Genomic DNA, 26,919 nt, shown 5'->3' with positions numbered 1-26,919 from the left:
GGCAGGGCTGCCCCGACACAGGCCAGCCTCCCTGAACCTGCTGGTGCACCTCACAAACCAACACTCGCTTCCAACATCCAGTTGGGGCCCATGTGCACAGCCGCTGGTGCTGCTGCCTCGCTGTTTCAGCAGAAAGGGGCCCTGTCCATGCAGTAGTGCTGGCCAGGATAATTACTTGAGTATTTTATTTTTGTCCTCTAGAAGACAGAAAACTTGCAACCCTGATCCTGGTCTCTGGCTGAGTGCGGTGACTCGCATCTGTAATCCCAGCACTTTGGGAGGCCGAGGCAGGTAGATCACCTGAAGTCAATAGTTCAAGACCAGCCTGGCCAACATGGTGAAACCCCGTCTCTACTAAAAATATAAAAATTAGCCAGGTGTGGTGGCGCATGCCTGTAGTCCCAGCTTACTCAGGAGGCTGAGGCAGGAGAATCACTTGAACCAGGGAGGCAGAGGTTGCAGTGAGCCAAGATCGTGTCATTGCCCTCCAGCCTGGGCGACAGAGTAAGGCTCTGTCTCAAAAAAAAAAAAACACAAAAACACACACACACACACAACAACCCACAGGCCTCGGCATTTGATGCAATTGAAAAACAAACAGAATTCGGCCCAAAGCAGGCACACGCTAGGATTAGGCTGGCCACAGCCATGTTCAATTGTGAGGTAAAAACCAACCCAACATTAAAAACTTGGGTAAAATGCTAGAGACGCATGACCCAAGACGGCCTCAGAAGGGACCTTTACCTGTGGGGTCCTTGGGAAGACAGCCCCCGAGGCCAGGTAAGTGCCAGGGACCTGCATGTGTGTTGCACAGGGGCCTTGGGCTCCTCTTGGTGGGGACTCATCTCGGGAGGCAGAGGGGGTGCCAGCTTACCTTGGAGTCCCCATTGTGGAGGTCGGAGGGCAGAAAGCGGTAGGGCAGGTGGCTCTTGATGAGGCGGGGAGAGGTCAGTTCCTACGTGGAGTCAGAGGGAGAGGCAGGTCAGAGGAAGGGGTGAGACCAAGGGGAGGAGCGGGGCCAGAGGAGGAAGGAAAGGGTGGGGTTCAGGGTAAGTGGAGTTATCAGAGGGAACGACAGGGTAGTGGAGGGGCCAGGAGAGCAGCAGGGTAAGAGGGAGGAGTGAGGCCAGGGGGAGGGGTGAGGTCAAGGGGAGAGGGACGAGAGGACATGGGAAGGGGTGGGGGCCAGGGAAGAAGGGTAGGAGTCAGAGGGAAAGGCGAGGCCAGGAGCGGGGAGAGGTCAGAGCAGGAGGAGGCAAGGCTGTCATTCCTTGGTCTCCTCTCCCGGAGACAGTCTCAGACCCAGCCAGGACAGCCTCCCTTGTCAACTGAGACAAATGTTTGAGACATGAGCACACCTCGGCTGGGTGTCTCTATCTGGCAGTAGAGATAAGGGTCCCGGACCTCGGCCGGGGGAGTCCACCTATCATAGCCACAGCCACAGGGTCCGCTCAGGGGGCCTGGGAGCTACTGCCCTGGCTTGGAGTGGTATCAGAGGGCAGCAGAGGCAGCAGGAGGCACCAGGCCCAGTGGGTGCTGCCAGGCTGGCGCTGGACCACACAGCAACCTGGCCTGATGCGCTCGCTGCTTCCACCTGCCCCTCAGGCCTTCCCATCAGCAGCTAGGGTGGTCCTGTAAACCAGTCAGCACCCTGCTCCTCTGCTCAGAGCCCATCTTCCCAGTTGCCCTAGGAATGGGCCCAGCCCTCATGAAGCCAAAGAGCCCAGGACCATTGCCTGAAACCCCCAGGCTTGCCTATTGCTCTGGAGGGCCAGGCCCCTCACGCCGTGCAGTCTCTGTTCACCGGTCCCTATGCTCCTCTCCTCTTTCAGGACCTGCCTCAGACATCCCCACGGGAGATGGCCGGTCCCCTCCTGATCTGCTCCTCTCCCAGCACTGATCGCTGTCTAGCTACTATGGCTTCCTGGGCTGAGAGGCCGGGCCTGATGCTGTCAGTCACTGCCGCCCCCAAGGCCAAGAGCGGTGCCTTGAACACGGTGGCCCTCGGCACAGCAGTACCGAACGACACCCAGACGGTTCTGCATGGACAAGGAGAGCAAGGTGACTGCTCAGGCCCGAGGGGCTGGGGTGCAGACAGGGGCCCTGGAGGGTCACAGGGGTCTTGTGCCATGCCACGGGGCAGGACGGCACTCTCAGAGCTGGGTTTCGGAATGCTACTCCAGTGGGACGGGGGCAGGCATGGTGGAGGCTGCAGTTCTGGCCCATTCAGGTGTGAGGCTGGAACTAAAGAGGTGCAGCGGATGGAGTGGGGGGCCTCTGGGTGTGTCTGAGGGGTGAGGGGGGCAGGGCTCTGGAGTAACATTTATTTCATTCTTGATACAAAATATTTGATGCAAACGCATCCTACCCAGCTCCCTCAGAGGAGGGTCCCCAGGGGAAAGCAAGGGGGAGGCCCAGGGCCTGCTCCCCGCGAATGGCCCCTCAACCCTGTGCCCCCCAGGCACTGACTTCCTTTCCACCTCCCAGACTCCTTGACGCTGATGTATCACCCACACCCACATCAAGTTCCAGGTCACTGCCAGCTCAGGCCTGCCAGGTTCTCTCCCGGCTATCTGGGGCTATCTGCTCTCCCCTAACCCACAGAGCCCTCAGGAGCAACTGTCAATCATCAGGGTGTAACTGCAGAAATACCCTAAAGAGGTGCTGGGACAGGTGCCACTGGCCTGGGTACCTTGATGATGTCCAGGCCCGGCTGCGGATACTCCAGGACCGGGAGCTGCTCGTCGATGTTCATCAAGCCGATCTCATCGGGGTCAGCACCCTGGCTCACCAAGTAGACCACCTCCTGCAGCAAGCTGGTGCCTGGAGGGGAGAAGCCCCAGCATGGGGTGCTCAGAGGAAACCCAAGCGCTCGGCCCTGTGCTCAGGTCAACACCTGCTGCCCAAGAAGGGCGACTCGAGTCTGGGGGAAGAGGAGTGGGCCCCGCACGGTCTCGGCCTGAATCCCCTGTGCTGGGTCATGGGCCAATCGGCTCTGATTCTCAGAGGGGCCAGGATGCTTCACAGGGCTGTTAGGAGAACAGAACAGAATAGAACCCAGCCCCTGTTACGGAAGTGGCTCAGGGGCTGTAACAGGTGGGTGACTTGGCCCAAGGCCTCCAGAGGCTGAACTTGGCAGTTTACACAGGAATGATGGGCCAGGGGAATGACCCGCTAGCCAAGATGAGGAAATGACATGTGGCCAGTATCTACTGAAACTCTAAATATATAGCCCATGCTCCAGGAACTATCCTGGGGAGACCCAAGGGAAGCCAGTGCTTGTCGATCTGTACACAGGTTCTAGAACAATCTTGGCCACTTCATAAAGTCACTTGGAAACACAAATATCCATCAGCAATAGAATGAGTAAGTTGTGACAATCACCATGGGATACTAGACAGCAATGAAAAAGAATGAACTGCAGACACAGCACAGCCAAGCCCCACAGACAGGATGTGATAGAGTCCTCCCACCCCAAGGCACTCTGGGGTACAATCCTGTATGTCCCATTGGCATGAGGTTCAAGAATGGGCAAAACTAAACTACAGTGACAGAAATGAGAACAGTGGTTATATTTTGGGTTGGTTATTGATTCAGAGAAGGCACAAAGGCGATTCCGGGGTCTAGAGCTATTAACTAGGTCTGGTGGGAATTACACAGAAGCATGCTACAATATGCTACAATATTATCATACATGCAGGTTTTCATCTATGGTCCCGGCTCATTATCCCCCCAGCCCTTATTACAGTCTTTTGTCATAACACTGGACCACTCCGAGCCTCAGAAGCAGGACTTAGTATACAGTCTCTCTCTCTCTCTCTGTCTCTCTCTCTCTCTCCCCCCCTCCCCCTCCCTCCTCTCTCTCTCTCTCTCCCCCCTCTTCTCTCTCCCTCTCTCTGCCTTCCTCCAACTCATGTGCACGTATAAGATATAATTCAATTAAAAAGAGAAAAATCACCTCCACCTGCCAGTGGCCTAGTCAGCATAACCTGCTCTCCTAAGCCTGTGGGGAGATGCGGCCAACGGGAAGAGCCTGGGCAAGCACAGCGTGCCACACCATTAAAGGCAGGGAGAGGCCTGCAGGGAACAAGGAGCTCGTGTGTGCTGAGGACACCCTGGCACTCGCTCACAGGACCACAGCTGCCCACTGGGCTACAGACATGCTGACCAATTCTCCCTCCTCACAAATCAGCCACCTGGCTTAGTAGGCCTCCTGCCTGGGTCTGGGAACTGTCCCTCTGGGACAAACAGCACCTTTTGCACTCAGGTTCGACGGCTTCCAGCCCAAAACCCTTCCGTAGCTTCCCACTGTTCACAAACTCAGGCCCAGGTATTCAACCATTTACTGAGGCCCTCTGAGCTCTCCACACCTGGCACAGGGTCCAGGCTGCACCCTCCTGGGTGGGGCCAACCACAGCACTATCCACTCGGCCTGTATGCTCCTCCCAGCCTCAGCCTAGGCAGAGCTGTCTCAGAGCCCCCGCCCCTTCGAGTCGGCCTTTTCTGATGGCCAGGATCACCTGCAGTGCGCACCCTGGGACGCATGGGACAGGCCCTCTCTTCCCTGCTACGGCCCAGGGGCAGCAGGCACTGTGACCGGCCCCACACCTGGTGCAGGCAGGAGGAAGCGGGGCCCCGCCTGGACCACACATGGGGCTGACTGCATGCACTGGTGCCTTGAGTGCAGAGTCCCATTCGAGGACCCTAGGGCCAGGCAGGACACCCAGCCAGAAGTGTGCTGGGACCAAAGGTAACTCCCCGGGGAGAAAGGCGGTCCTCTGAGCTTTCTCCAGCCTCTGTCCCCAGGCCCCAAAACAGCTCCAGGTCCCCAGTGATCCTCAGTCATCACCTTGTCTGACCTCCCAGAAGAAATGGGCACAGCTTAACCCACCGTGGTCCCTTCACATCAGCGGCTCCGGTTTCTGCCACTGGCTCCTCATCTTCCCACCCTGAACACGGTGACAGCCCGGAGTGCAGCCCCAGCCCCCTCCCCCCAGGTCACACCCAGGTCCACCCCTCCACACATCAGCCTCCGGGGCACATGCCCATGAACTCCAGCAGCTCACTCGCTGCCCAGCACCTCAGCGGGACCCAGCCGGCTCTGGGGGTAACGTCCAAGGCTGTCTCCTCTGCAGCCCCTGCAGCCCGTCTCAGCAAGCAGCCCCTCCAGCTGACAGGGCTCGGGCTGCATGGTGGCCTCACTGTGGCTCACCCGGCTCCTCTCCTCTCTCCTTGCCTCAGCTAGCCCCGCCAACCCTGCCATCTGGTGTGTCCAGAGCTGACCCTCCCCCTGCGACACCGCGTCCTCACACCTGAGCTGCTTCCCACGAGGGCTCCTCCCTGGCTCTCTGCTGCCACCCAGCTCACTCTGCCTTCTAGTACAGGGGTCCCCAACCCCCAGGCCATGGGTCTGTGGCCTGTTGGGAACCGGGACGCACAGGAGGAGGCGAGCGGTGCAGGAGCAGGCATTACAGCCTGAGCTCTGCCTCCTGTCAGATCAGCGGGAACACGATTCTCACAGGAGCACGAACTCTATTGTGAACTGCACCTACGAGGGATCTGGGCTGTGTGGTCCTCATGAGAATCTAATTAAACCCCGACGATCTGAGGTGGAGCAGTTTCATCATGAAACCATCCCCATTACCCCACCACCTGGGTCCATGGAAAAACTGTCTTCTGCAAAACCAGTCCCTGGTGCCAAAAAGGTTGAGGACCACTATTCTACCTCTGTTTTCAACCCAGTAACCAAAACTGTGGCTTTAACATGGAAGTCAGACCCCACCACTGTCCACTGCCGCCGTCTGGAGCAGCTCTGCCTCCCACAGAGTCAACGCAAGGCCTTCACCATGTTCCACTCCCTCACCACCTGGCTCTCCCCTGAGCTCCCTCCCACCTCTGAGCCCAACCAGCCCTTCCCCAGGCTGCTGGCATTGGTGCCCCTACCTGGAGCCTCCTCACTCCCTGACTCCTCCCTGCGCCTGCTCAGATGCCGCTCAGTCAGCACAGACTCCTTCACCAGCTATGGGTCTAACTCCTGCCCCTCGCCCTGTCATGTGGTCCCCCTGTGCTATCTACCTGCCCAGGAACAGCCTGCAAATTCCTTTGCGTGCTCCCTCCCCTCTCCACCTTAAGGACAGGGGCTGTTTTGTCTTGTTCTTTGCTGCACCCGGAGAGCCAGCATGTGGCCATGCTCAATTCATATTTCCTGAGTGGACCAACAAACGCTGGGTGCTGCATAGACTCTGAGTAATCAGAAGGGGATGTGTTGATCAAGGAAGACTTCCTGGAGGAGGGAGCTTTGGGGCAAAGGTACTGAAGGAAGGAAGTGGTGTGGCTTGGTGATGGAAAACAAGCTCTCTTCAATACACAGAAAGAACTTCTCAGCACATGGACTCTCCCACCAACCTGAGTAGGAAATACAACCATCCTCATGGCAGACGAGGCTCCTAAGGCCAAAATGTGCCAAGGGTTACAGAACCAGAGTGTGGCTGACTTGCCTGTTCCTCCTCGTGAGGACCATCCAGCCAGCAGCTCGGGACAGCCGCAGTGAGGGGGTCTTTGTCCTTAGAAATCAGACTGCGGGCAGCATCCCTGAAAGGGGCCTCTCCCAGTGACATCTTCATCACCTATTCTTCACGTTCCCCACCCCTGCAGCCCCACAGGCCAACAACCCAGACAGACATTCTCTGCACATTAAAGTCTTCTTACATCAATATCGGCCACTTCAGTTCCACAAGTCCCATCCTCACCCCCATTAAATATTTATGCCAGAAGATCAGCCAAAGGAAGCTCTTGACTCGTCAGGTCCACCTGGCCCTGTCCCCGTGGCCCTTCTCTCCAGCCTGCCACGTCCATTTCCTGGTTGAACACCTGCTAACCTTACCTTCTCCCGCTTCCAGGAGAATTCAACAGGAGGTCAACACGGGCATCAGGGAGAGAGGGGCAGCGAGAACACACCAGGAAACATGCAGGGAACAGGTCCCGGCCTTCCTAGGGCATAAAGCCAGCTGGCAAGATGCGATAACATGATCAAAGAAAAATGGTCATTATACTATCTGGTCACTTACCTCATTCCAGGCACACTTCTAAGCACTTTGAACCCAAGATCAAACCCAGCTTCAGAGTCAGACAGTCCTAGCTCTGCAAGGCCCTCTGCCAGACGCCAAGCTGTGGCACCCAGCACTCCTCCCACTGGTCTCTCTCCATGCTCCTGGTGGTGCCCTTGGGCATGGGCATGAGCCCTGCCAGCCCCTCCACCCACCCTCACTGTGGCCAACTATACCCAGGGGCTCCTGAGGTCCCAGTGATGCGGCCCTGCCAGCCCTCCACCCACCCCCTCTGCTCTGGCCAGCCTCCCACCCCCTTCCAAGCCCAGCGCCCCAGTGGCCCAAGGCCTTCAACAGGCTGCCCTCTGCCTGGCCAGCCCGGGCTTGCTCTGTGGGTCGCTGCTCCCAGGAAGCCTTCCCTGACAACACGCCTCTCGATCAGGTGCCCTTCCCTGGTCCCACAGAGCCCTGGACACTGTCCTAGCACACTGTCACACCGTGCCTGGCTGGGGCAAGACCTGTGAGGGCAAGGAACTGGTCTTAGTCACTGTTTTAGTTTCCCAGGGTGCTGCCAGAGATCACCCAAAACTTGGTGGCTTAAAACAAGAGAAATGTATTCTCTCACAGTGCACACTTTTGGAGGCCAGAAGTCCCAAAGTTGAGGTGTGGGCAGGGCTGTGCCCCTTTCTGGAGACTGAGGGAGAATCCTCTTCTGCTGCTCTCCCCTCCACCCACCTTGCCACTGCCCTCCTCCTTCCTGCCTGGCACTCCGACCCCAGCGCAGGTACCCCCACCCACTCAGCGAGCCTTTTATTCACTCAGCAGAGGGCTCACTATGTGCCAGGCTCCAGGCTGGCCCAGGAGTCCCAGGAATGACACCATCCCTGCCACCTTCCAGAAAATGGAGGTGGTGATGCCCCTCTCTTCTTCACAGGGCTGCTGGGGTCAAAGGAGATGACGTGCAGAAGGGCCACAAAGAGAATCAGGCCTGCTCAGGCCCAAAGAGAATCAATATAAACCAACGTCAACTCAGCAACTGAAATCAAGATAGGGCATCACCAACAGGACCTGCTCACTTGCAAGGACACGCCACAGTCTCACAGCAAACCTGGCAACCCTCATTACAGCACAGGACAGGAACCTCCTGGCACCCACCGATGAAGCCACACACCTGGAGCAGGCAAAGCAACGCCCACAGCCAACCCTGTGGCGCCCTCCACCGGCCTCGAGCAGGAGGGTCCATGAGCACTACCTTTACTGACAGGGAAACAAGGCACTGGGAAGTGGGGGCCCGCCTGGAGCTGGAGCCACTTCCCATCAGGGCCAGGTGGGGCCGAGGCAGGAGTGAGAGGTGGAGGAGTCCTAGTGAGGCCTGTCATGTTGCTGTGGGACAAACGGGGGCACGCGGCTGTGGCTACGCTGGGGCCCCTGAAGAGCAGTGAGGGCAAACACGCCACTGCCAAGGTGGGGGCCCAGGAGGGCACCAATCTTCCTCATCACAGCTGTGCAGCTGGAAGCCAGCCCAGGCCCCAGCAGATCCACCCTGAGCAGGGAAGAGTCAAGCTTTCAAACAGAAACCAGGTGAGCCAACAGGGCAGGGCCACCCGCTGGCCAGTAACTCGAGCCAAACGCGCTCTCCAGCAGCTCTTCGCAAGTCAGCTAGAAGCAGTAATTCACAGAAGTGCCTCTGCTGACACCACTGCAATCACTTCTGAGTGGCAAACCGATCAATACCCCCTGCAGCAGCGCGCAGTGCACACTGACACCTGGACTTGGGTCGAGGCCTGCAGGAGGCCACTGCTGTTCTGGGGTGGAACTCCCCAGGACTCTAGAGAATAGCCTGTCTTAACACTGGGCACAGAGCCCATCAAAAATTCCCACCAGAACTCATCACAGAAGGCATCAGAACTGATCAGAACGGCCTGGAAACCACTAGGACCCTGTGGCTGAAACCCTTTGATTTTCACTCACAGGATTCACCAGTCGCACCTCTGACAGGGACAGGCGGCAGGGAAATATGGGGCAGAAGAGGGCAGGTCCCCAGCGGGGGCCCCACCCTCAAGCCAAAAGGCCTGATACCAAGGCCCGAAGTGAGAACTTACATCCCTGTTTTCCCGCTCAAATGTTATCATTTCCAAAACCACGCCCTACCCCCAATCCTGTGCCTATAAAAACCCCAGAACTCAGCTAGCAGAGAGAGAAAAAGTAACTGGACGTCAGAGACTACGGTTGGACATGAGACAGAAGCAGCGTGACTTCAGAGGAACAGGCTGATGGTGGAGCTTCAGAGTGTCTGGCCAGGGATGGCCAACTCCAGGGGAAGATAGCCTTCCCACTCCGTCCCATTTTCAGCTCCCTTCCTGCTGAGAGCCACTTTCATCAGCAAAAATCCCCCACGTTTACCACCTCCAATTCGTTCATGCAGCCTCATTCCTCCTGGATGCCAGACAAGAACTCAGGTGCCACGAGTGCGGGTGCCAAAGGCTGTCACACTGACCCTTAGCCCTCGCTGGCAGAAGGCAGCTGCCTCACATGAAAAGGCAGAGGGCCCACTGAGCTGGTAATACTTCAGCCGTCCACAGACGGCTGGGTTAGAAGAGCACTGGAACACTTCCTCTGAACCCCAGGGGCCGCTGCGGGGCTGGTACAAAGTTTGTTCCCGCACCCGCTCACCTGCGTGCTCCCTCCCTCGAGGGTGAAACGAAGGAGGTTCGAGTGAGTGGAGTCCGCCCCTGCCAGCGCCAGAGCAGCCAGCTGACTCCAGCACTCGTGTACTCCAGCTCCCGCCTGCGAAGGAGTCAGGAAATGTCCAGCTTCACTTGTACCTAGTTGAAAAAGTCAGTCCTGTAAGGCACAAAGATCTACAGTTCTCTCCTCCTCTAATCCCACTCCCCAGAAGGAGACCTTTGGTAGATTCCTTTTGCCCTCAAATTTTCAAAAAGTGTACTGATATCATTATTTTATGATCTGTACATATTAGATGGGCTAATGATTTTTGACTGTGAAAGATGAGGACTTAGCCAAGTTCCCGTACACACAAGCTTCCCTCCTGCCGATACAGTCGCAGCACGATTTTGGATTTAATTCAAGGCTTAATTTGGTGTTTAATGCAAAGTACACCATGTAGTGATTACATTTCCTCTTTTGTATACTATTTCACTTTTCCCAGAGTAGGTAACTGTCTTAGTTTGCTTATTTCATTTTCTGTATTGCTATTAAAAACTCCTTCCACAACTCTAACAAGCCTCCAAGCCTCAACACGGCCAGAGACATGGGTGGGTGTTCGCTCAATCCCATTTGCTGCTTGGGGACATGCCCCTGCCCGCTCTGCTCTCCCTCCCTCATCTGAGTGAGCGGCCTGGCATGGCTGCATGGGACCTTCCTAGACCTCCCCCCACCTTGGGTGCACTGGTCCTTTCTCCACAGCCCCCAACTGCAGGTGCCCTGGCTGCTTCCTGGGCATGTGAGACTGAGGTAACTGCAAACATCCATATTCACCTCCCACGTGAGGGACAGTCTGGTCGTGTACAGAAGCCCAGGCTGGAGATCGCTTTCCGTCGTTCAGTCTTCTCGCTGCCAGTGGTGCCGCTGAGATCCTGGGGGCCTATTTTCCTCTCTGTGGGAGCTCTGAGATCTTCTCTTCGCCCCAGTTTACTCGTTCACTAGGCCAGACAGTTGGCAGGGGTTGGGGGTGTCTTTTATTGAGCTCTGAACATTCGGAAAACTCTGGCTTCAATAATTTTCTCTACCATACTCTGTTCCCTTTCTGGAACTCCAAGATTAAACTTCCATTTTTCTTATCTTTTTGCTCCTGTTTGTCACCATTTTGCAAAAATTTTTATTCTACTTCCTGGACTATTTTCTCAGCCTGACCACCCAAACCTCACAACTGTGCATTTAAAACCTCCACCTTCACACTTTTCATCTCCAGGAGTCTTTGATGATCTCTCGTTATTCCTGTCTTCACTGCTGCTTCCTTCAGTGAAAGCAACACGTGTCTTGACTCTCAAAGGATACTGCAAAGACTTATGAGTGGAGGTGGTGTTATTCTGGGTTTTTAGGTTTTCTTCTGCTCCTCACATGGTCTTTGCTTTCTCGGAGTCCTTTTTTCTGCTTTGTGTTTTGTCTCTGCAGGTCTCTATCCTTCCTGTTGGAGACTTGCTACCTGGTGATCTTGAGTCCACTCACAGGTGAGGGAGAGACCGTGGGAGCAGCCCTGGGGGCCACACATGCCTGGGGGAGCAGCCTCGGTGCTTTCACAGCTGAGGACCTGTCACTTCGGTGGGAGATTCCATGAGTAGGTATAGGGCTCTGCTTTGGGGTCAATTTCTCAAGAGGGTGCCTCCAACCCCAGCCTGGAGACTGGAACCAGGTCACAGGCATCCTAAGAGCTGAGGCGAGGAGGGGCTGGTAATCCCACCCTCCAAGTGTGCAGCCTGTGTGTGACCCTACTTCCCACATGCCCTGTGTCCCAGCCTTCAGCTGTGCACGGGACCCTCACATCACAGCCTCTCCGGTCCCCAAAGAAGAAAACTGTCTTGGTGACAGCCTCTGGTTTCCATCCCCAGTGTCATGGACACCACATCAGCTGCTTCCTGGGCTGGGCTGCTGGAATGGGTTCCCACCTGGCCGCCTTCAGGTTCCCTGCGGCATTCAGGTTCCCTGCCTGCCCAGTGAGCCAGCACTCAGCCCTGCCTGTGATCTTTTGGGTTTCCAATCCACCGCGCCCTCCTCTCCTGCTCTGGGAGTTCAGAGCTTTCTATCCCTTTATTGTCACTTTAGTGAGGTTTCAAGAGGAAACAGACACCAGCGTGTGTGTTCAGTCTGCCCCACTGAAACACAGCCGCTTACAGGGTTCTGGAGTCCCAGGACATCCACAGGGATGCCAGAATCCCCCGGCTCCCTGAGAAACAGCAACAGCTGGAAGTTTTTTTTTTTGTTTTTTTTTTTGAGACAGGGTCTCACTCTGTGGCTCAGGCTGGAGTGCAGTGGCGCAATCATGGCTCACTGCAGCCTCACCCTCCTGGGTCCAAGGGATCCTCCCATCTCAGCCTCCTAAGTAGTTGGAACCACAGGCACACGCCACCACACCTGGCTAGTTTTTTTTGTTTGTTTGTTTGATTGGTTGGTTTTTGTAGAGATAGGGGTCTCCCTATGTTGCCCAGACGGTCTTGAACTCCTGGGCTCAAGCAATTCTCCTGCCTCAGCCACCCAAAGTGCTGGGATTACAAATGTGAGCCACCATGCCCGGCCCACAGCGGAACTTTTAAAGGGGCAACTCATCAGGGCCGGGCAACAGTCCAGGGCCTGGGGGCTTCTGCCTCCATCCGGGTGGGAACTGTCCCCCAACAGACACTGAGAATGCTCCCCACCTCCAAAAGGAAAAGGTGAAGGACGTCTGTTAAGTACCTGCCGCAGCCAGTCCTTGTCCCTGTGCTTCCGCACACTGTCTCTCAGCTCTCAAGACAATGCCCTCGACACAGAGCGGGACGGGAAGCTCTAAGAGGAAAAGCAGAGTTCCTGGTCACACGGCTGGCAACTGGATGGGGAACCAAGACTTCCGGAGCCCAGCTCACAGCACCAGCTGAGGACACGCTGACCGAGACCCAGGAGCTCACTACAACTTCCCCCTTGAGTCTCACATACCTCACTGGAGCTGCTGTTACCATCTAGCTTCACACAGGACCACACAGGCTCAGGGATGAACTGTCCAGGGCCACAGAGGCCAGTGGGCAGTGAACTCAACACCTGAAACTTTTGCTCCAGAACCAGAGTGCTTTACACACACATCAGACACACAGACATACATATGTATACTCAACGCACACCACATACATAACACACATACCACACACACTCCTTCAAACACAGCACGCACACACACACCAGACACAGCACATGTGCACTCACACTCGCTCCACACACAAACACCACACACACACATCACATGCACACACACCACACACATACACCCATACACACTAGACACACACAGCACCAAGGCTCACAAAGCAAGAGAGCAACAAAACAGGGTCACGTCCCACGTGTACTCATTTGCGGGATAAATCTCCGACCGTTTCCTAGCTACGATCAAGCAAAGGTGAGGCAGACGGGGCAGTTGCTGGGACTGACCCCCACCCATGACAGTGGCAGCTCACTTCTAGGCCTGGGACCCTGGGAAACGAGTTACAGCCATCCCCACCCCACCCCTGCCCACTCTGGACCACATCCACAGCCAGACCCCTGCTGGATGCAGAGGAGAAGCAGGCACAGTCCCTGGCCGTGACTCCGTCCTCCTGCTGGGGTGATGCCAGGCAGCTGCCGCATGCTGGGCTCCACAGCCAGGCCTGCCTGGTCCAGGAAGCTCCGGCAACCCTGGGTTGGCCCCAGCCTCTGTCTCATGAGACTCTGAAAACCTGGAGCCCAGATTCCCAGCCTAGCTGTGCCAGCGACTCTGGGAGGTCTCAAAGTCACTGCTCCTCTGGGCCTCAGTTTCCTCAAAGTGAACTTCTCCTAGGCCTTTAGCTCTTCTGTTCCAGGTATACAACCCTGAGGCTGCCAAGAGGCTACCAGGAGATTCCTGCACCTTCAGAGCTGGCACAGCAAGCAGAGCGTGGCTCCGCCCCAGGGGGAAAACGCTCCGCCCCAGGGGGCAGAAGCTCTGCCTCAAGGGGAAGAGGCTCCACCTTTGTATGAGAGAAAGTCAGGGAAGGCTTTTGTAAAAAAACAGCCTTTGCAATGGGACCTTCAGGACGAGGGGAGAAACCAGTTGTAAGAAGCTTTGGGGAAAGGAGGCTCTGGCGTGTGGCATTAAGGGCCCCAGCTTGCCCTCATGCAGCATCTCAAGACATCAGTGGTGGTGAGGATGGTGCGGACAACAATGGCAGACAGGGCAATGACCACAATACATGCCCCACGCGCATCTTTGCTGTGTGACTTCACGGCCCCTCATAAAGGTCCTGCTCTGTGACTCTGGGCACGACCATACGACTTGGCCAACGGAGACGCTGCATGTCTCTGCTTATTCTTCTGCACTTCCACTGCTGCCAAGAGAAGGCCATTGGCCCAGGCTAGCCTGCTAGTCCCAGGAGGAGAAAAAGAGGTGCCTGGAGCAGAGCTGCCCCCGCCAAGCCCAGCCCGAAGCAGGGCCCCAGTCAATCTGCACACACGGGGGACAGTCTGGCCAAGACCAGCTGGGAAAGAATCAGGGCCTTGCCCAAAATCAAAATTCAGACCTAAGTCTTTATAACTGGTCCCCTCCTCCAGTAGAGCCTACCAGTGCCCACCTATACCCCTCAGCTGCCCTAGAGGTCACCTGCAGCACTGGTGAGGGCTTCTGACTTCAAGCACCTGGGCCTGCTTCCCACCTGGCCGCAGAGGAGGAGGCCCAGAAGTGCAGGGAGCCGATGCCCTGAGCCACCCCCAACCACTGAGGGACAAGAGTTGGCGCCTGCCCCCCACACGCCAGAGAAGGCTCCCAGCTGTGTTCACATCGTCTCTCAAGGGATGCTGGCAGGCTGAGCCCCAGGCTCCCGCAGTCACTCCTTTCCTGGCTTCTTCCCCCTTTGCCTTCTGAGACCACCTCCCATCTGACTAGCAGAGGCCCACTCTCTAGTACAAAAGCACACCGACTCACACGCCTGGGCTCTCAGCCCTGAGAGAGGCGACAGTCATGAGGGCTCTGGATCCAGAGTCCTGATTTGGAAACCAGGTCGGCTGCCTCCAGACAACAGGACACTGGACAAGATCTGCCCCTCTATGTGAGTTCCTCATCTGGAAGGCGAGGACAGTGATGAACTCAATGTCATTCCCCACAGAGCACCCTCCAGGCATCAGCAGCAGCGACAATTGTGCGGACAGTGACAGCGGACGAAGCACTGACCCCACTCATGACCCTGGGGCTGGCACCACCCAAAGCCAGGCCCACTGGAAGGAGGTGGCAGCGCAGGGAGATGCCACCCACAGAGTCAGGCTGGCCTGGGCCAGTTTCTTCTCAGGGCCTTGGTTCCTTACCCAAAAAATGGCCTATTTCATGGCAAAGTTGTGAGGATGGGGAGGATAAAACAAAGTACTTGGCACAAAGACAGGAAACCCGCTCTCCTCCCTGGTCGTTCTGAGGCTTGAGCAGGACGAATGCCAACCACCTAGTCCAATGCCCCTGCCGCTGGTGGGGTCAACAGGTCCCAGGACAGCCTGGCTCATTTCAAGCTAAGCCAAGTCCTGAAGCCCAAGCCAGGGCCTCTGGCTCACCAGCCCCCACAAAATGACTGGTTTAGCTTCCAGAAAATGCCAGCAAGTCTCCAAAGCATGCTTTAAGGAGGCTTCCACCTCCCAATGGGCCCTCCACTCTCCTCTCACTCACTCCAGAAGCCCACGCTAGGACTCCGCTCCCTGCTAACCACACACAGTCACACTGTACAACATCCTGTCCCACATCCCAGGAGCGACACACACGCCCACCTATCCGATCTAGTGGTCGGAGACCAGGAGGGACCACTAGGGCCCCTTCCCCCTAGATGCCGGATGCTGGAAAGAGCCACCCCACACGAACAGGGAGAGGTCAGATAAAATACAAGATCCCAGCTTCACTCAACTAAGATGGGCCCTTCCTCAGAGTGGCAGGAGGTAAGCACCAGCTCACCTGAGACAGGGCCCTGGAGGAAGAGAAGCCAGCCCATGCAGGTGGCAAGAGGAATTCAGGCAAAATGTTTCCACGCTGGTAAAAGCCAAAGGTGAGCCCATGTGACAGCACAGAACCTCTGAAGCCAGAGAATCCAGAGAATCTTACACTGAGCAGAGAGCTGGCACCCAAACACAGGGTCTTCTCCAGACCTGGGCCAGGTGCTCAGGAGAAAGAGTGGGAGGCAGCATGCTTTGGAGAGTGCCATGGCTGTGGGAGAAGAAAAACATCCTACTTGCGCCCTTCTTCCTTACAGAAAAAAGGCTTTTAAGCCACGGAGAGAGGGGCAGAAAACTGTGTCACCTCCCAGGACACTGGTGAAGACCCAGTGTGGCTGGAGATAGGCAAAAGGAAAAACCAAGACTCTGCCCTTTGGGGAGGGGCAGGAAACTGTACCTGGGCCCTGACTACTAGAGATCCTCAACACTACAGAAAGGACATGAAACTCCTGCACAAGAGTTACCATCCAGGCAGAGTTTGGCTGCCACTCAGAGGAGGGCAGGATCAATGAAAAAGCCGCACCCAGACCCAGCAACATGGATCCTGCGGAAGACTGCAGCTAGACCACACACCAGAGAACCCCAAACCCTCCCTGCCAAGCTACTAAACCAAAGTAACAGATAACAGCAGAGTCTATCACTGGCACACGGGTAAGAGTGTGCAGACAAAACTCCTCCACAGTTCAGACCTACGAGGAAGACCAAAAGCTGGAGGTGGAGCAGGAACACTGAGAAAAATCCTCTGGAAACTCAGCCCCTCCACTGAACACAAGCTACCACTACAATAATATGAAACCAATGATTGCTCAAGGTAATCAGATCAACACCCAAACCCAAACCAGACCAACGAGGCAGGGTTAACTCAATTCCTTACACTAACGGCCTAGCAGTTTAAAAGCCAGCCTCATTTCCAAGCATAAATATGGCTGACTTTAGTCTCTACTGTCTAATATACTGTGTTGAGCAGTCAAAAGGTACTATTCCAAAAAAAAAAAACCTGTCAAGAGACAAAGCAATCAACAGAATCAGACTCATGGAATTGATGAGAAGTCTGATTAACATGTCAAAGGTTCCCAAGGAAAAGGTGGACAACACCCAGGAACAGATAGCATTATTTCAGCAGAGAAATGGAAACTCTAAGTGGAAATGGTAGAGGGAAAAAACATAACGAAAACACTGAATGCTTTTGACAGCTCATCAGCAGACTTGACACAGCAGAAGAAAGAAGCAGTTAGCCACAGATTGGTCCACAGAGATTACCCAAACTGGAACAAAAAGAGAAAAAGAAAGAAGCCAGGTGCAGTAGCATGCCTGCAGACCCAGCTACTCAGGAGGCTGAGGAAGGAGGACTGCTTAAACCCAGGAACTCTAGGCCAGTCTGAGCAGCACAGTGAGATCTTGTCTCAAAAAATAAAAATTTAAAAAAAGGAAAGTAAAAAGAGGGAAGAAAACAGAATAGAACATCCAAGAGCTGGAGGACAACGTCAAACAATCTAACATACATGTAACTAGAATCTCAAAGGAAGAAAGAATGAGCTAAAAGAAGTATTTCCTAAGATAATCGCTGAGAATTTTTCCAAAATAATGAAAAGCATCAAACCACAGATCCAAGAGGCTTAGAGGAATCCCAAGTAGAAGAATTAACACACACATACAAAAACCCTGGACATATCATATTCAAAGTGCTGAAAATCAAAGACAAAGAGAAAACATTGAAGGCAGCCAGAGGAAAACAGGCACATTACCCAGTGGAAAAAAGAACAAGCCAACATTTCAGCAGGAGCTAAACAAGCCAAGGCCTGGCACGGCAGCTCACGCCTGTAATCTCAGCACTTTGGGAGGCCGAGCTAAGAGGATCATTTGAGCCCATGAGTCCAAGACCAGCCTAGGCAACATGGTGAGACCCTACCTCTACAAAAATACAAAAATTAGCCAGGTGTGGTGGCGCACACCTATAGTCCTAGCTACTTGGGAAGTTGAGGCAGGAGGACTGCTTGACCCCAGGAGGTCGAGGCTGCAGTAAGCCATGATTGCATCACTGCACTCTAGCCTGGGCAATAGAGTAAGACCCTGCCGAAGGAGGGAGGGAGGGAGGGAGGGAGGGAAGGGAGGGAAGGGAGGGAGGGAGGGAGGGAGGGAGGGAGGAAGGAAAAGAAACTATGGCCAGGCACAGTGACTCACACCTGTAATCCCAGCACTTTGGGAGGCCAAGGCAAAAGGAACTATGGCCAGGCATGGTGGCTCACACCCACAATCCCCGGACTTTGGGAGGCCAAGGCAGGAGGATTATTAAAGCCCAGGAGTTCAAGACCAACCTGGTCAATATGGCAAGACCACCATCCCTACAAAAAAATTTAAAAATTAGCCGGGCATTGTGGCTCATGCCTGTGGTCCCAGCTACTCAGGAGGCTGAGGTGGGAGGATTGCTTGAGCCCAGGAGTTTGAGGCTACAGTGAGCACTCCAGCCTGGGTGACAGAGCAAGACCCTGTCTCCAAAAAAGTAAAAGTAAAGATAAATAAGTAAAAGAAACTATGCAAGCCAGAAGACACAGGAGGATCATCTCTAAAGTTCTGAAAGATACTACAGGGGAGGCCTAGGAAGAATGTTTAGCCCCTCATTTAACAGACAAGTGGACTTGAAGATGGGAAGTCATCAGGTAATCAGAGGGCAACATGGGGGAAAGGAGATACGAGGGGAGGGGAGCAAAATACCAGACAAGAGGAGCAGACAGTTCCCCGTGGGGGGTGAGCATGGAGGTGGAACAGGTGGAGTCCAGGTCACAGAAGGGCAGGCTAAGGCGGAGAACGCTGCCTGGCAGCAATGGGAGCCAGTAAAGAACTCTAAGCGGGGAGTACCCAAGTTAGACGGGTATTTCCAGGAGATCACTCTAGCTACGGAGTGAAGGATGAACTGAAGCGGGGCTCAGGAAGAGGCCACTGCAACACTGCAGGTGAGAGGGGAAGAATCCTAAGACTGTGGCAGGTGCTGAGGGAGCCAAAAGATCTAAGAGCTGCTTTGGGGGCAGATGAACTCCCCTGTAGAAGCAAGTAACAAGGGCACAGGGGAGGAGGAGTCATTGCTGTCTGGGAAGAATGAGAAAGGAGGAATCCAAGAGCCCTGGAGCTCAGACAAGCAGACTCAGGGTCTCTTCCTGTTCCACCAGGGCCAACTACTCAGGAGGTGGTGCCCCCAGCAGCCCCATCTCCTTCTTCCTCCCAAACCCTGAGAGTCGTTCTGCAGGCTTTTGCCTCCCAGCCCAATTGGGTGATGGGGAGAAACGTGGCCCCGGCAGACCCAGGACACTTGTTTTGCCACCCCCTTGCCCAGGTCAAGCCCCCTGATTATGTGTACAGCTGGAAGACAAAGGGGAAGGGATGAGGGAGCAAGAGGAGAAGGATGGGGAAAGAGGAACTTCTCGGTTCTTCTGGTACAAAACCACACGTTCCATTCTTCAGGCCTCTGCATTCCCTCGTAGGACGCAGGTAACTCACCACACTGCTGTGAAACACTTTGCTGCCCTGTGTGGTAAAGCTCAAAGGGCTCTGCATGCTCCCTGATCTCAGAACAAATTGGTAACCCAGGAAGCACTGGCAGGTGCCAGCTTCCACCCCCACGCCTCTCTTACCTTGTCCTGTGGGTGGTTTCTCTCCAGGGTCTACACCCGGTGCTGACACTACCCCAGCCCTTTGCCCTCCCTGGGCCCTCATTTTCACATCTATAAAAAGGAAACAATCACAAGAGCACAGGGCTGTCCTGAGGATCCCAGTGAGTAGAGGGCAAAACAGCATCTGCAATGGGTAATCCACCCAACCTGCCTCCTCCTCCATGCAGTCTCCTGAGATCCTCCTCTTCAGAACCCTCATTCCCAAGCCATTTACCTGGCCCTGAGAACAGCTACCCTGGCTGGTCAGTTAACTCTTCAGTGTTAGGATTCTGGCTTTCCCCCCATGTCACCACAAGTGCCACAAGGTCACCATTACCTCATGCACAGCCCTTCTGAAGCCGGTCTCTCCCAGGCACAGTGACACACACACACCAAGAAAACCAGGACATCCGTCTGGCCTGGGACCTGCACACCAAGTCTCCCCTCAGCTTCAGCTCCCCTCAGCTTCAACCCCTGAGTTGTCTGAAAATGTAAGACTTCAATGAATCAATCTGGTCAAATCCTCTCATTTTTAATGAGCAAACTGAGGTTCAAAGAAACCAGGTGGCTCACCCAAGCCCAGGCCCAGGCGCTTCCCTCTGCATCAGTGAGAATGCGCACACACCTCAGGACTGGCCGGAACCAGGGGGAAAATAAAATCAGGGCAGTGGGTGCTCTGGCTGGGCCAGGGACTGTATCTCAAAGCCCAAGCTCTGTGACTCTGGGGCTGTGCCCCCTCGGGGACGAGCACTTGATTAAAATCAACCTGTTGACAAAACCAATGGCAGTGATTGCATCAAACCAACCACACACAGGGACAAAATGTTTTCACAGACACAATCGGATTTAATACAGCCACCATCCCAGGACCAAATACGCTGTACGAATGAATACGAACAAAGTCAGTGATCAACAGAAAGGCCCTTCTCAGAAAACACCATGGGCTCCTGCTGCCTGGATCACGGTTTCACCTGGCGCTGTCCAGCACAACGTTCAGCTGTGATGGAAACACTCCCTATCTGTACTGCCCCATACGGCAGCCGCTAGCCCCATGTGGCTACCGTGCACCTGGAACACGGTGATGCTACTGATTAAATGAATTTCCACTTTTATTTCATTCTAATTCATTAAATGTAAGCAGCTGCCTGTGGGCAGAGGCTCCTACACTGGACAGCACAGTGCTAACCCGCCATGTAAGCCAGAATGTCACAAGCACAAAAAGAATCCCAGCAAGCAGCACGGGGTTGTGGGAAAAAATACTGGACAGGAATCGAAGGCCAGGATCTCATTATCATTGCCTTAGCCACCAGAAAGCCCTCACCACCCCTGTGAACCCCAGTTTCTCCATCAGCGGAGGGTGGGAAAGGGTTGACAAGGGACCAGGCCCTTCCGGCTCTGACCACCTGCAAGTTCATTAGGATCTCCTAGACCCGGGCGCTGGAAATCCAAGGAGCCCCGTGGGTTCCCTGCCATGGCAGGTGAAGGGGGCAGCTGTTAGTCCTGGCTACTTACCCCAACCCCAGCACCAACCATGTCTCCCCCATCAGACTGAGAGCTCACTAAGGACAGGCACCAGATGGGGCCTCTCTCGGTCTCCCCAGCACCTAGCAAAGCATCTGGGCACAACAGGTGTTCAGGGCGTAAAAGTCAGCATTAACCATGAGCCTTTCCGGCATGTGTCTGGACCTGGGCTAAGGGCTCTCACCGGCCGTTTTGCTCATCCTCCCAGCCACACATGAGTGGACCGAGGTGGTCTCTCCTCCCTCCTTAGAGACCACAGCTCAATGGGGTTCTATGATCTGCCCAGGGTCACCCTGCTGGTAAGCAGCAAAACTGCATTCAAACCCAGGACTTCCAACTCCGAAGCCAGGTTCTTAATGTGTAAGCACTGATGACTGCTACAAATGTATCCCCAGTAGCTGAGGGAAGGAAAGGGAAAGAAAATATGAACTGGGCTACCTGAAGTCCACTTGGAGGGGCCTCAGAGAAGTGACACAAACCTCAAAATCCCTAAGTGGCTAAGACTTCCAGCATTTTAAAGCCTACTAGAAAGAAGTCTACTAGAAAGAAGGCTGGGTCCCCCTCCTTCTTGGTCCCTCATGATTTTCCAAGGGCAACGGAGCATCCATAGGGCAGGGGAGAGGCTGGCCGTGGACCGGGAGACCTAGCTAGACCTGACCTCTGTCCCTCAGCAACTGCGTGACTCCGAGCCATTTGTGTGTTCTCTGAGCCTCTGAAAAAAAGCTATGAGAACCCCTCGCAGATTAACAGCGGTAGAGCACTTGGCACACAGGACTCAATGAGTGGCCACAGAAGCCAACAACATGCTTAGCCATTCCAAAAGCATTCTAGGTCCCACCCCATGCGGCAACTGGCATGTGCTCAAGATAGCAGCCCCTCGAACGCTCCGTTCTCCAACCAACACCCTCCAATGAGAGCCCATACTCCAATCTTCCTCAGAAGAATGTCAGGGACCTGCCCTCAGGTGTCTGGAACTCCATACAGCTACAACAGCCAAGCCTACAGCTTTTCCCAAAACCGCCTGACTGCTGGTCGGGCATGACCTTAGAGCCAGACACCTTGTAAACCACGCTGTGTCTGCCTCAAATACAGTGGCAACAGAGAATCCCTAGGACATGTTTAGAGAACAGGAAAGCTGCTACCTCCTTTCCCTACAAACCTTAGATGGGGTACTTTACAATCTCCTACCTCAGGTCTGCAGACAGACCAGCCTAGCTTTAATTCCCAGGTCAGCCACTCACCAGCTGGGTGACCTTGGCCCAGCCTTCTCCCCTCTCTGAGCCTCTGTGCCTAGACTGTAAAGTGGGAATGACCACCACCAGCTCACACAGCTGTTATTGTGAATGTGACGTCAGTTAACCCTGGTAAATGTGAATGCCCCAGGTCCTGCCTCGGTGATGGAGGCAGCCCTGAAACAAGAGAATGCACAAGCAAGGCACTCCAGGCGGGGGCGGGTCCCATCCCCCACCCGGAGCCCACACTGGAAAGGAGGGACGTTACGTTTCCACGTTGAAAGCCCTGACGCCCGTGTTATCTCCCTTCCCAGGTGAACACCAGGACTTTGCACTCATCAAACGCTGGGATTCAGGAACAGAGAGGTTGAGTGACCTGTCCAAGGTCACACAGCCAGCCAGGCAAAGGGAGAAGCAGGGATGGGTGGCGGCCCTGGGCCCATCCTCCTGCAGCGCCGGCCAAATAGGCTCCATCTCCACGGAACGGGCCGCCCCCGAAGGTCTCTGACCTTGGTTTCCCCAGGTGCGAACCAATCCCCTTCCCACTCCACCCCACACGGCCCGCAGGGATCCGAGCACCGGCAGGGCGGGGGCGGCGGCGAGGGCGAGGGCGACCACCCGGCCCAGCAGAAGCCTTGGGCGCGGCGCGGCGCCTACGCGGCCGCGCTGCAGAGCCGGGGCACGGCGTAGCGGGCGCGGTCGGCGCGGGGCTCACCGGACTTGGGGTAGGTGACGATCCACACGTCGCTGGGCCGCACCGGGAAGTTGGCGATCTCCTCCATCTTCCCGCGGCAGAACGGCGGCAGCCGCACGCCATGGAACTCGAAGTACTTGCTCTCGAACTCCCCCGGGGTGCTGGGGGTCTCGGCCTCGCTCTCCGCCATGCCGCCGCCGTCGCCGCCGCCTCCCGGCCCGCAGCCCGTACGCGCCCGCGCCCGCTCCCGCGCCCGCGCCCCGCACACGCCCGCGCCCCACCGGCGCGCGGCGGCCGCTCCGCAGGCGTGACGTCATGGCGCCGCCCGACGCGCGGCGGAGGCTCCCCTCCTCAGGTATGACGTCATGGCGCCGCCCGGCACGCGGCCGCGGGGCTCCACGGGCGTGACGTCATGGCGCCGCGGAGCCGCGCCCTCCCGCCCAGCCCCGGCCGCGGTCACCCACCCGCTCCCGTGGCTGACAGAGACCCTGGCCCGCGGTCCGCAGCCTCCTCAGTCTCGTGTGCGTTCATTGCCCTCACGGCTTCTGTCACTCAGCAAGCGCTCAACACAGATGCATGAGATACCCCCTCTGGAAGGCCCTGAAAGGCAGTGGTCCATTCAACACGTGCTTAGCGCGCTCCTGATCTGCGCCACGCACTGGGCCAGGCCCGCGACACGCGTCAGGGTAGAAGCAAGCAGAAGCCTGACCCTGTTGGAGCTTACATTGGTAAATAACCAAGATAATTTCAGGTAAATGTTAAGTGGTATTAAAAATATGCCTCTTGGCCAGGCGCGGTGGATCAAGCCTGTAATCCCAGCACTTTGAGAGGCCGAGGTTGGCGGATCTCCTGAGGTCAAGAGTTCGAGACCAACCTGGATAAATGGTGAAACCGCGTCTCTACAAACATACCGAAAAAAAAAAAAAAAAAGCAGTGAGCTGTGAGCTTGCACCACTGCACTCCAGTCGGCAACAGGACAAGATCTTGTTTAAAAAAAAAAAAATGGGCCACCTTGCCTAGCCAAAAATAAATAAATAAATAAAATTTTTGGTTTTTTTTTTTGAGACGGAGTCGCACTCTGTCGTCCAGGCTGGAGTGCAGTGGCTAGATCTCGGCTCACCGCAAGCTCCGCCTCCCAGGTTCACGCCATTCTCCTGCCTTAGCCTTCCTAGTAGCTGGGACCACAGGCGCCCACGGCCACGCCTGGCTCCTTTTTTTTTTTTTTTTTTTTTTTTTTTTTAGGAGTAGAGATGGGGTTTCACCGTGTTAGCCGGGATGTCTCAATCTCCTGACCTCGTGATCCGCCCTCCTCGGCCTCCCAAAGTGCTGGGATTACAGGTGTGAGCCACCTCACCCTGCCAAGAAGTGCTTCTTAATATCCCACGAGTAGGGGAGGGGAGTGTTGGATTGTAAATTCCAGGACCCCAGACCTATGGAGAAAAATTACAAAAATATACATTTAGTAAGGCACTTCTTGTGTAAACTATAATTTGAGAGCAACCGAGTTCTAGAGATCTCAGTGCAACCCCTTGCCAGTCATGCACTCAACAGACATGTATGAAGCACCTACTAACATGCCTGGGACTGGGGAAGCACAAAGATGAAAACAACACAGTCCTGCTCTCATTCTCTGCAGCTGAGCATCATCAGCTGTGTAAAGGAAAGGAATAAGTCCTACCTCTAAATACTGTAGCCAGGAGGATGGAAGGAGTTTACACCAACAAGAATCTGTAGCAGAGCGGATGGACAGGACCTATTCCTACTCTCTCCTTCTTACTATAGAGTGAGACACTTGCATTCTGACACCAAAGACACATACATGGGCTGAGAGGTACAGGCCATGTGCACACAGCAGACAGAGAGAGGAAACAGCAATTAATCCTGACTTGGGAAGCTTGTGGATGTCTTTCCAAAAAAGAAAGAGGACATTCCGAGCACCCAGGCTTTATTCAGAATAATTAGGCCAATGGCAAAAGGGCATCTAGCCAAAAGCTAGAGGGATTGAGCGAATGAATGAACATCCTGGTGTTTCAGGTGAGGGTTCTCACTGTGGGAGAAGGAAGATGTAAATGGGGAATGGGAGGAGGCAGGGAAGAACTCTATGGTATTGGATTGGAACCAGAGGTATTGACGTGAGTTTATGATACTTTTACATTCCTATTTCTTATATTTGCTGAAAAAGCCTTTAGGCAATGATATCTCAATAATACCAGGCATACCCCCTGCCCAGATCTTTGCTAAGTACTTCCCTCACCAAATGAACCTGGGGTTTCTTGGAGAAAAAGCCAACTCCAGGGCAAGGAAAGTACAAGATGAGCCTAAAACGTTTTGTTGAGTCTTGAACTCCTGCAAGTTCAAAACTGTTGGGAATAGGTCGGAAGGACACTGGGTGTTGCGTGAAAGTGTTACCATAGGTCAAATCGGAAACAGTTTGAGCCTGTTAGACAAGAATGGGAAACAACCCACATACCGGACAGTAGAATAGATAAATCGCAATATAGCCATACAAGGGAATACCCAGTAATTTTTTAAAAAAGGAATGTAACTAAGAATGTCACAGTCAAAATGATGAACAAAATTAAGTCAAGCACAAAAAATAGTATGTTGTGTGATTCTATTTATTTACAGTCAAAGCCAGCAAAACTGATCTATAGTGATAGAGGTGAGAATAATCTTAACCTGGGGCATGGAAAGAGGGTTGACTGGGAGCGGACTCAAGGGTACCTACCCTCCATAGTGTTGGAAACATCATAGCTTGCTCTTAGTGGCAGTTACATGAAGATGTAGACACAGATAGAAGTACAGACATGGACATAGATGCAGGCCTTGCTTCACGGATATGCAACCAGGGGAGCCACATGGGGTTCTGTGCTCAGAAGGGCCCCACACTTTGGAATTCCATGCTCTGTGGTCACCATCTTGAAATTGTTGCATTTACCTTTGAGTTTGTTTTGTAAGTGAGGTCTGGTCAAAATTAGCTGGGAGTAGTGACGCGCACCTGTAATCCCAGCTACTAAGAAGGCTGAGGCAGGAGGATCGCTTGAACCTGGGAGATGGAAGTTGCAGCGAGCAGAGATCGCGCCACTGCACTCCAGCCTGGGTGACAGAACAAGACTCCATCTGAAAAAAAAAAAGCAAATTGTTCTTCCCATATGAGTGGGCAGCAGTTAATTTGTTGAGGGCTTGTATAGAACCAAAAGGTAAAGGAAAGTTGAATTTGCTCTCTGCCTAACTACTTCAACAGGGACATCAATCTTCTCCTGCCCCCAGTGCTCCTGGTTCTCAGGCCATCAGAACTGGATCACATCTACAGCAGCAGATCTCCTACTCTCAGGCCTTCACACTACACCACCAGCTTTCCTGGGTCTCCAGCTTGCAGAGGGTAAATCATTCTCAGTCTCCACAATCATGTGAGCCAATACCTTATAATATATATCCTTCTATATACATATATGAAACTAGTGGTCATATATGTAAGTGTGTGTGTGTGTATACATATATATATTTGTCCTGTTTCTCCAGAGAACCCTAAGACACCACGTTAACCAGGTGATCAAAATAAACATTACCAATGCCTGTAATCCCAGCACTTTGGGAGGCCGAGGCAGGCAGATCACGAGGTCAGGAGATCAAGACCATCCTGGCTAACACGGTGAAACGCCATCTCTACTAAAAATACAAAAAATTCACCAGGCACGGTGGCGGGCACCTGTAGTCCCAGCTACTCGGGAAGCTGAAATAGGAGAATGGCATGAGCCCGGGAGGCAGAGCTTGCAGTGAGCCGAGATTGTGCCACTGCACTCCAGCATGGAAGACAGAGCGAGACTCTGTCTCAAAATAAATAAATAAATAAATAAATAAATAAATAAATAAATAAATAAATAAGAAAGAAGAAAAATAAAGAACCTAGAATAGGCAAAAGAATTTTGAAAAAGAATAGCGGAGTTTGAGGGCTCACACTACCTGATTTCAAGACTTATTATAAAGCTAGTTACCTTAACACTGTAAATCAAAACAATATGTAACTGACATAAGCATAAAATGTAAATAAATGGAACAGAATAGAAAGCTCAAAGATATACCCAAACATCTATGACCAATTG

General features: G+C 54.2%; 1 protein-coding gene across 3 annotated transcripts in view; it reads right to left on the bottom strand.

The window, feature by feature from the left end:
- The window catches only part of SULT4A1 (sulfotransferase family 4A member 1), a 37,563-nt gene extending 14,432 nt beyond the window's left edge, over positions 1-23,131 (bottom strand). For all 3 annotated transcript variants that reach the window (XR_013398906.1, XM_015150530.3, XM_077949392.1), the window contains exons 1-3: positions 22,838-23,131; positions 2,693-2,823; positions 875-955 (exon numbers count right to left, since the gene is read on the bottom strand). Coding sequence is in view for 2 of the 3 variants with exons in the window: in XM_015150530.3 (XP_015006016.2) it covers positions 875-955; positions 2,693-2,823; positions 22,838-23,006 (381 nt within the window). In the remaining variant the exon portion in view is untranslated. The remainder of the gene's footprint in view (positions 1-874; positions 956-2,692; positions 2,824-22,837) is intronic.
- Between the last annotated feature and the right edge of the window lie 3,788 nt (positions 23,132-26,919).

Source organism: Macaca mulatta, chromosome 10, assembly GCF_049350105.2.
Source record: "Macaca mulatta isolate MMU2019108-1 chromosome 10, T2T-MMU8v2.0, whole genome shotgun sequence".
NCBI classification, from domain to species: Eukaryota; Metazoa; Chordata; class Mammalia; order Primates; family Cercopithecidae; genus Macaca; species Macaca mulatta.
This window is presented reverse-complemented; position numbering and strand designations above follow the sequence as displayed.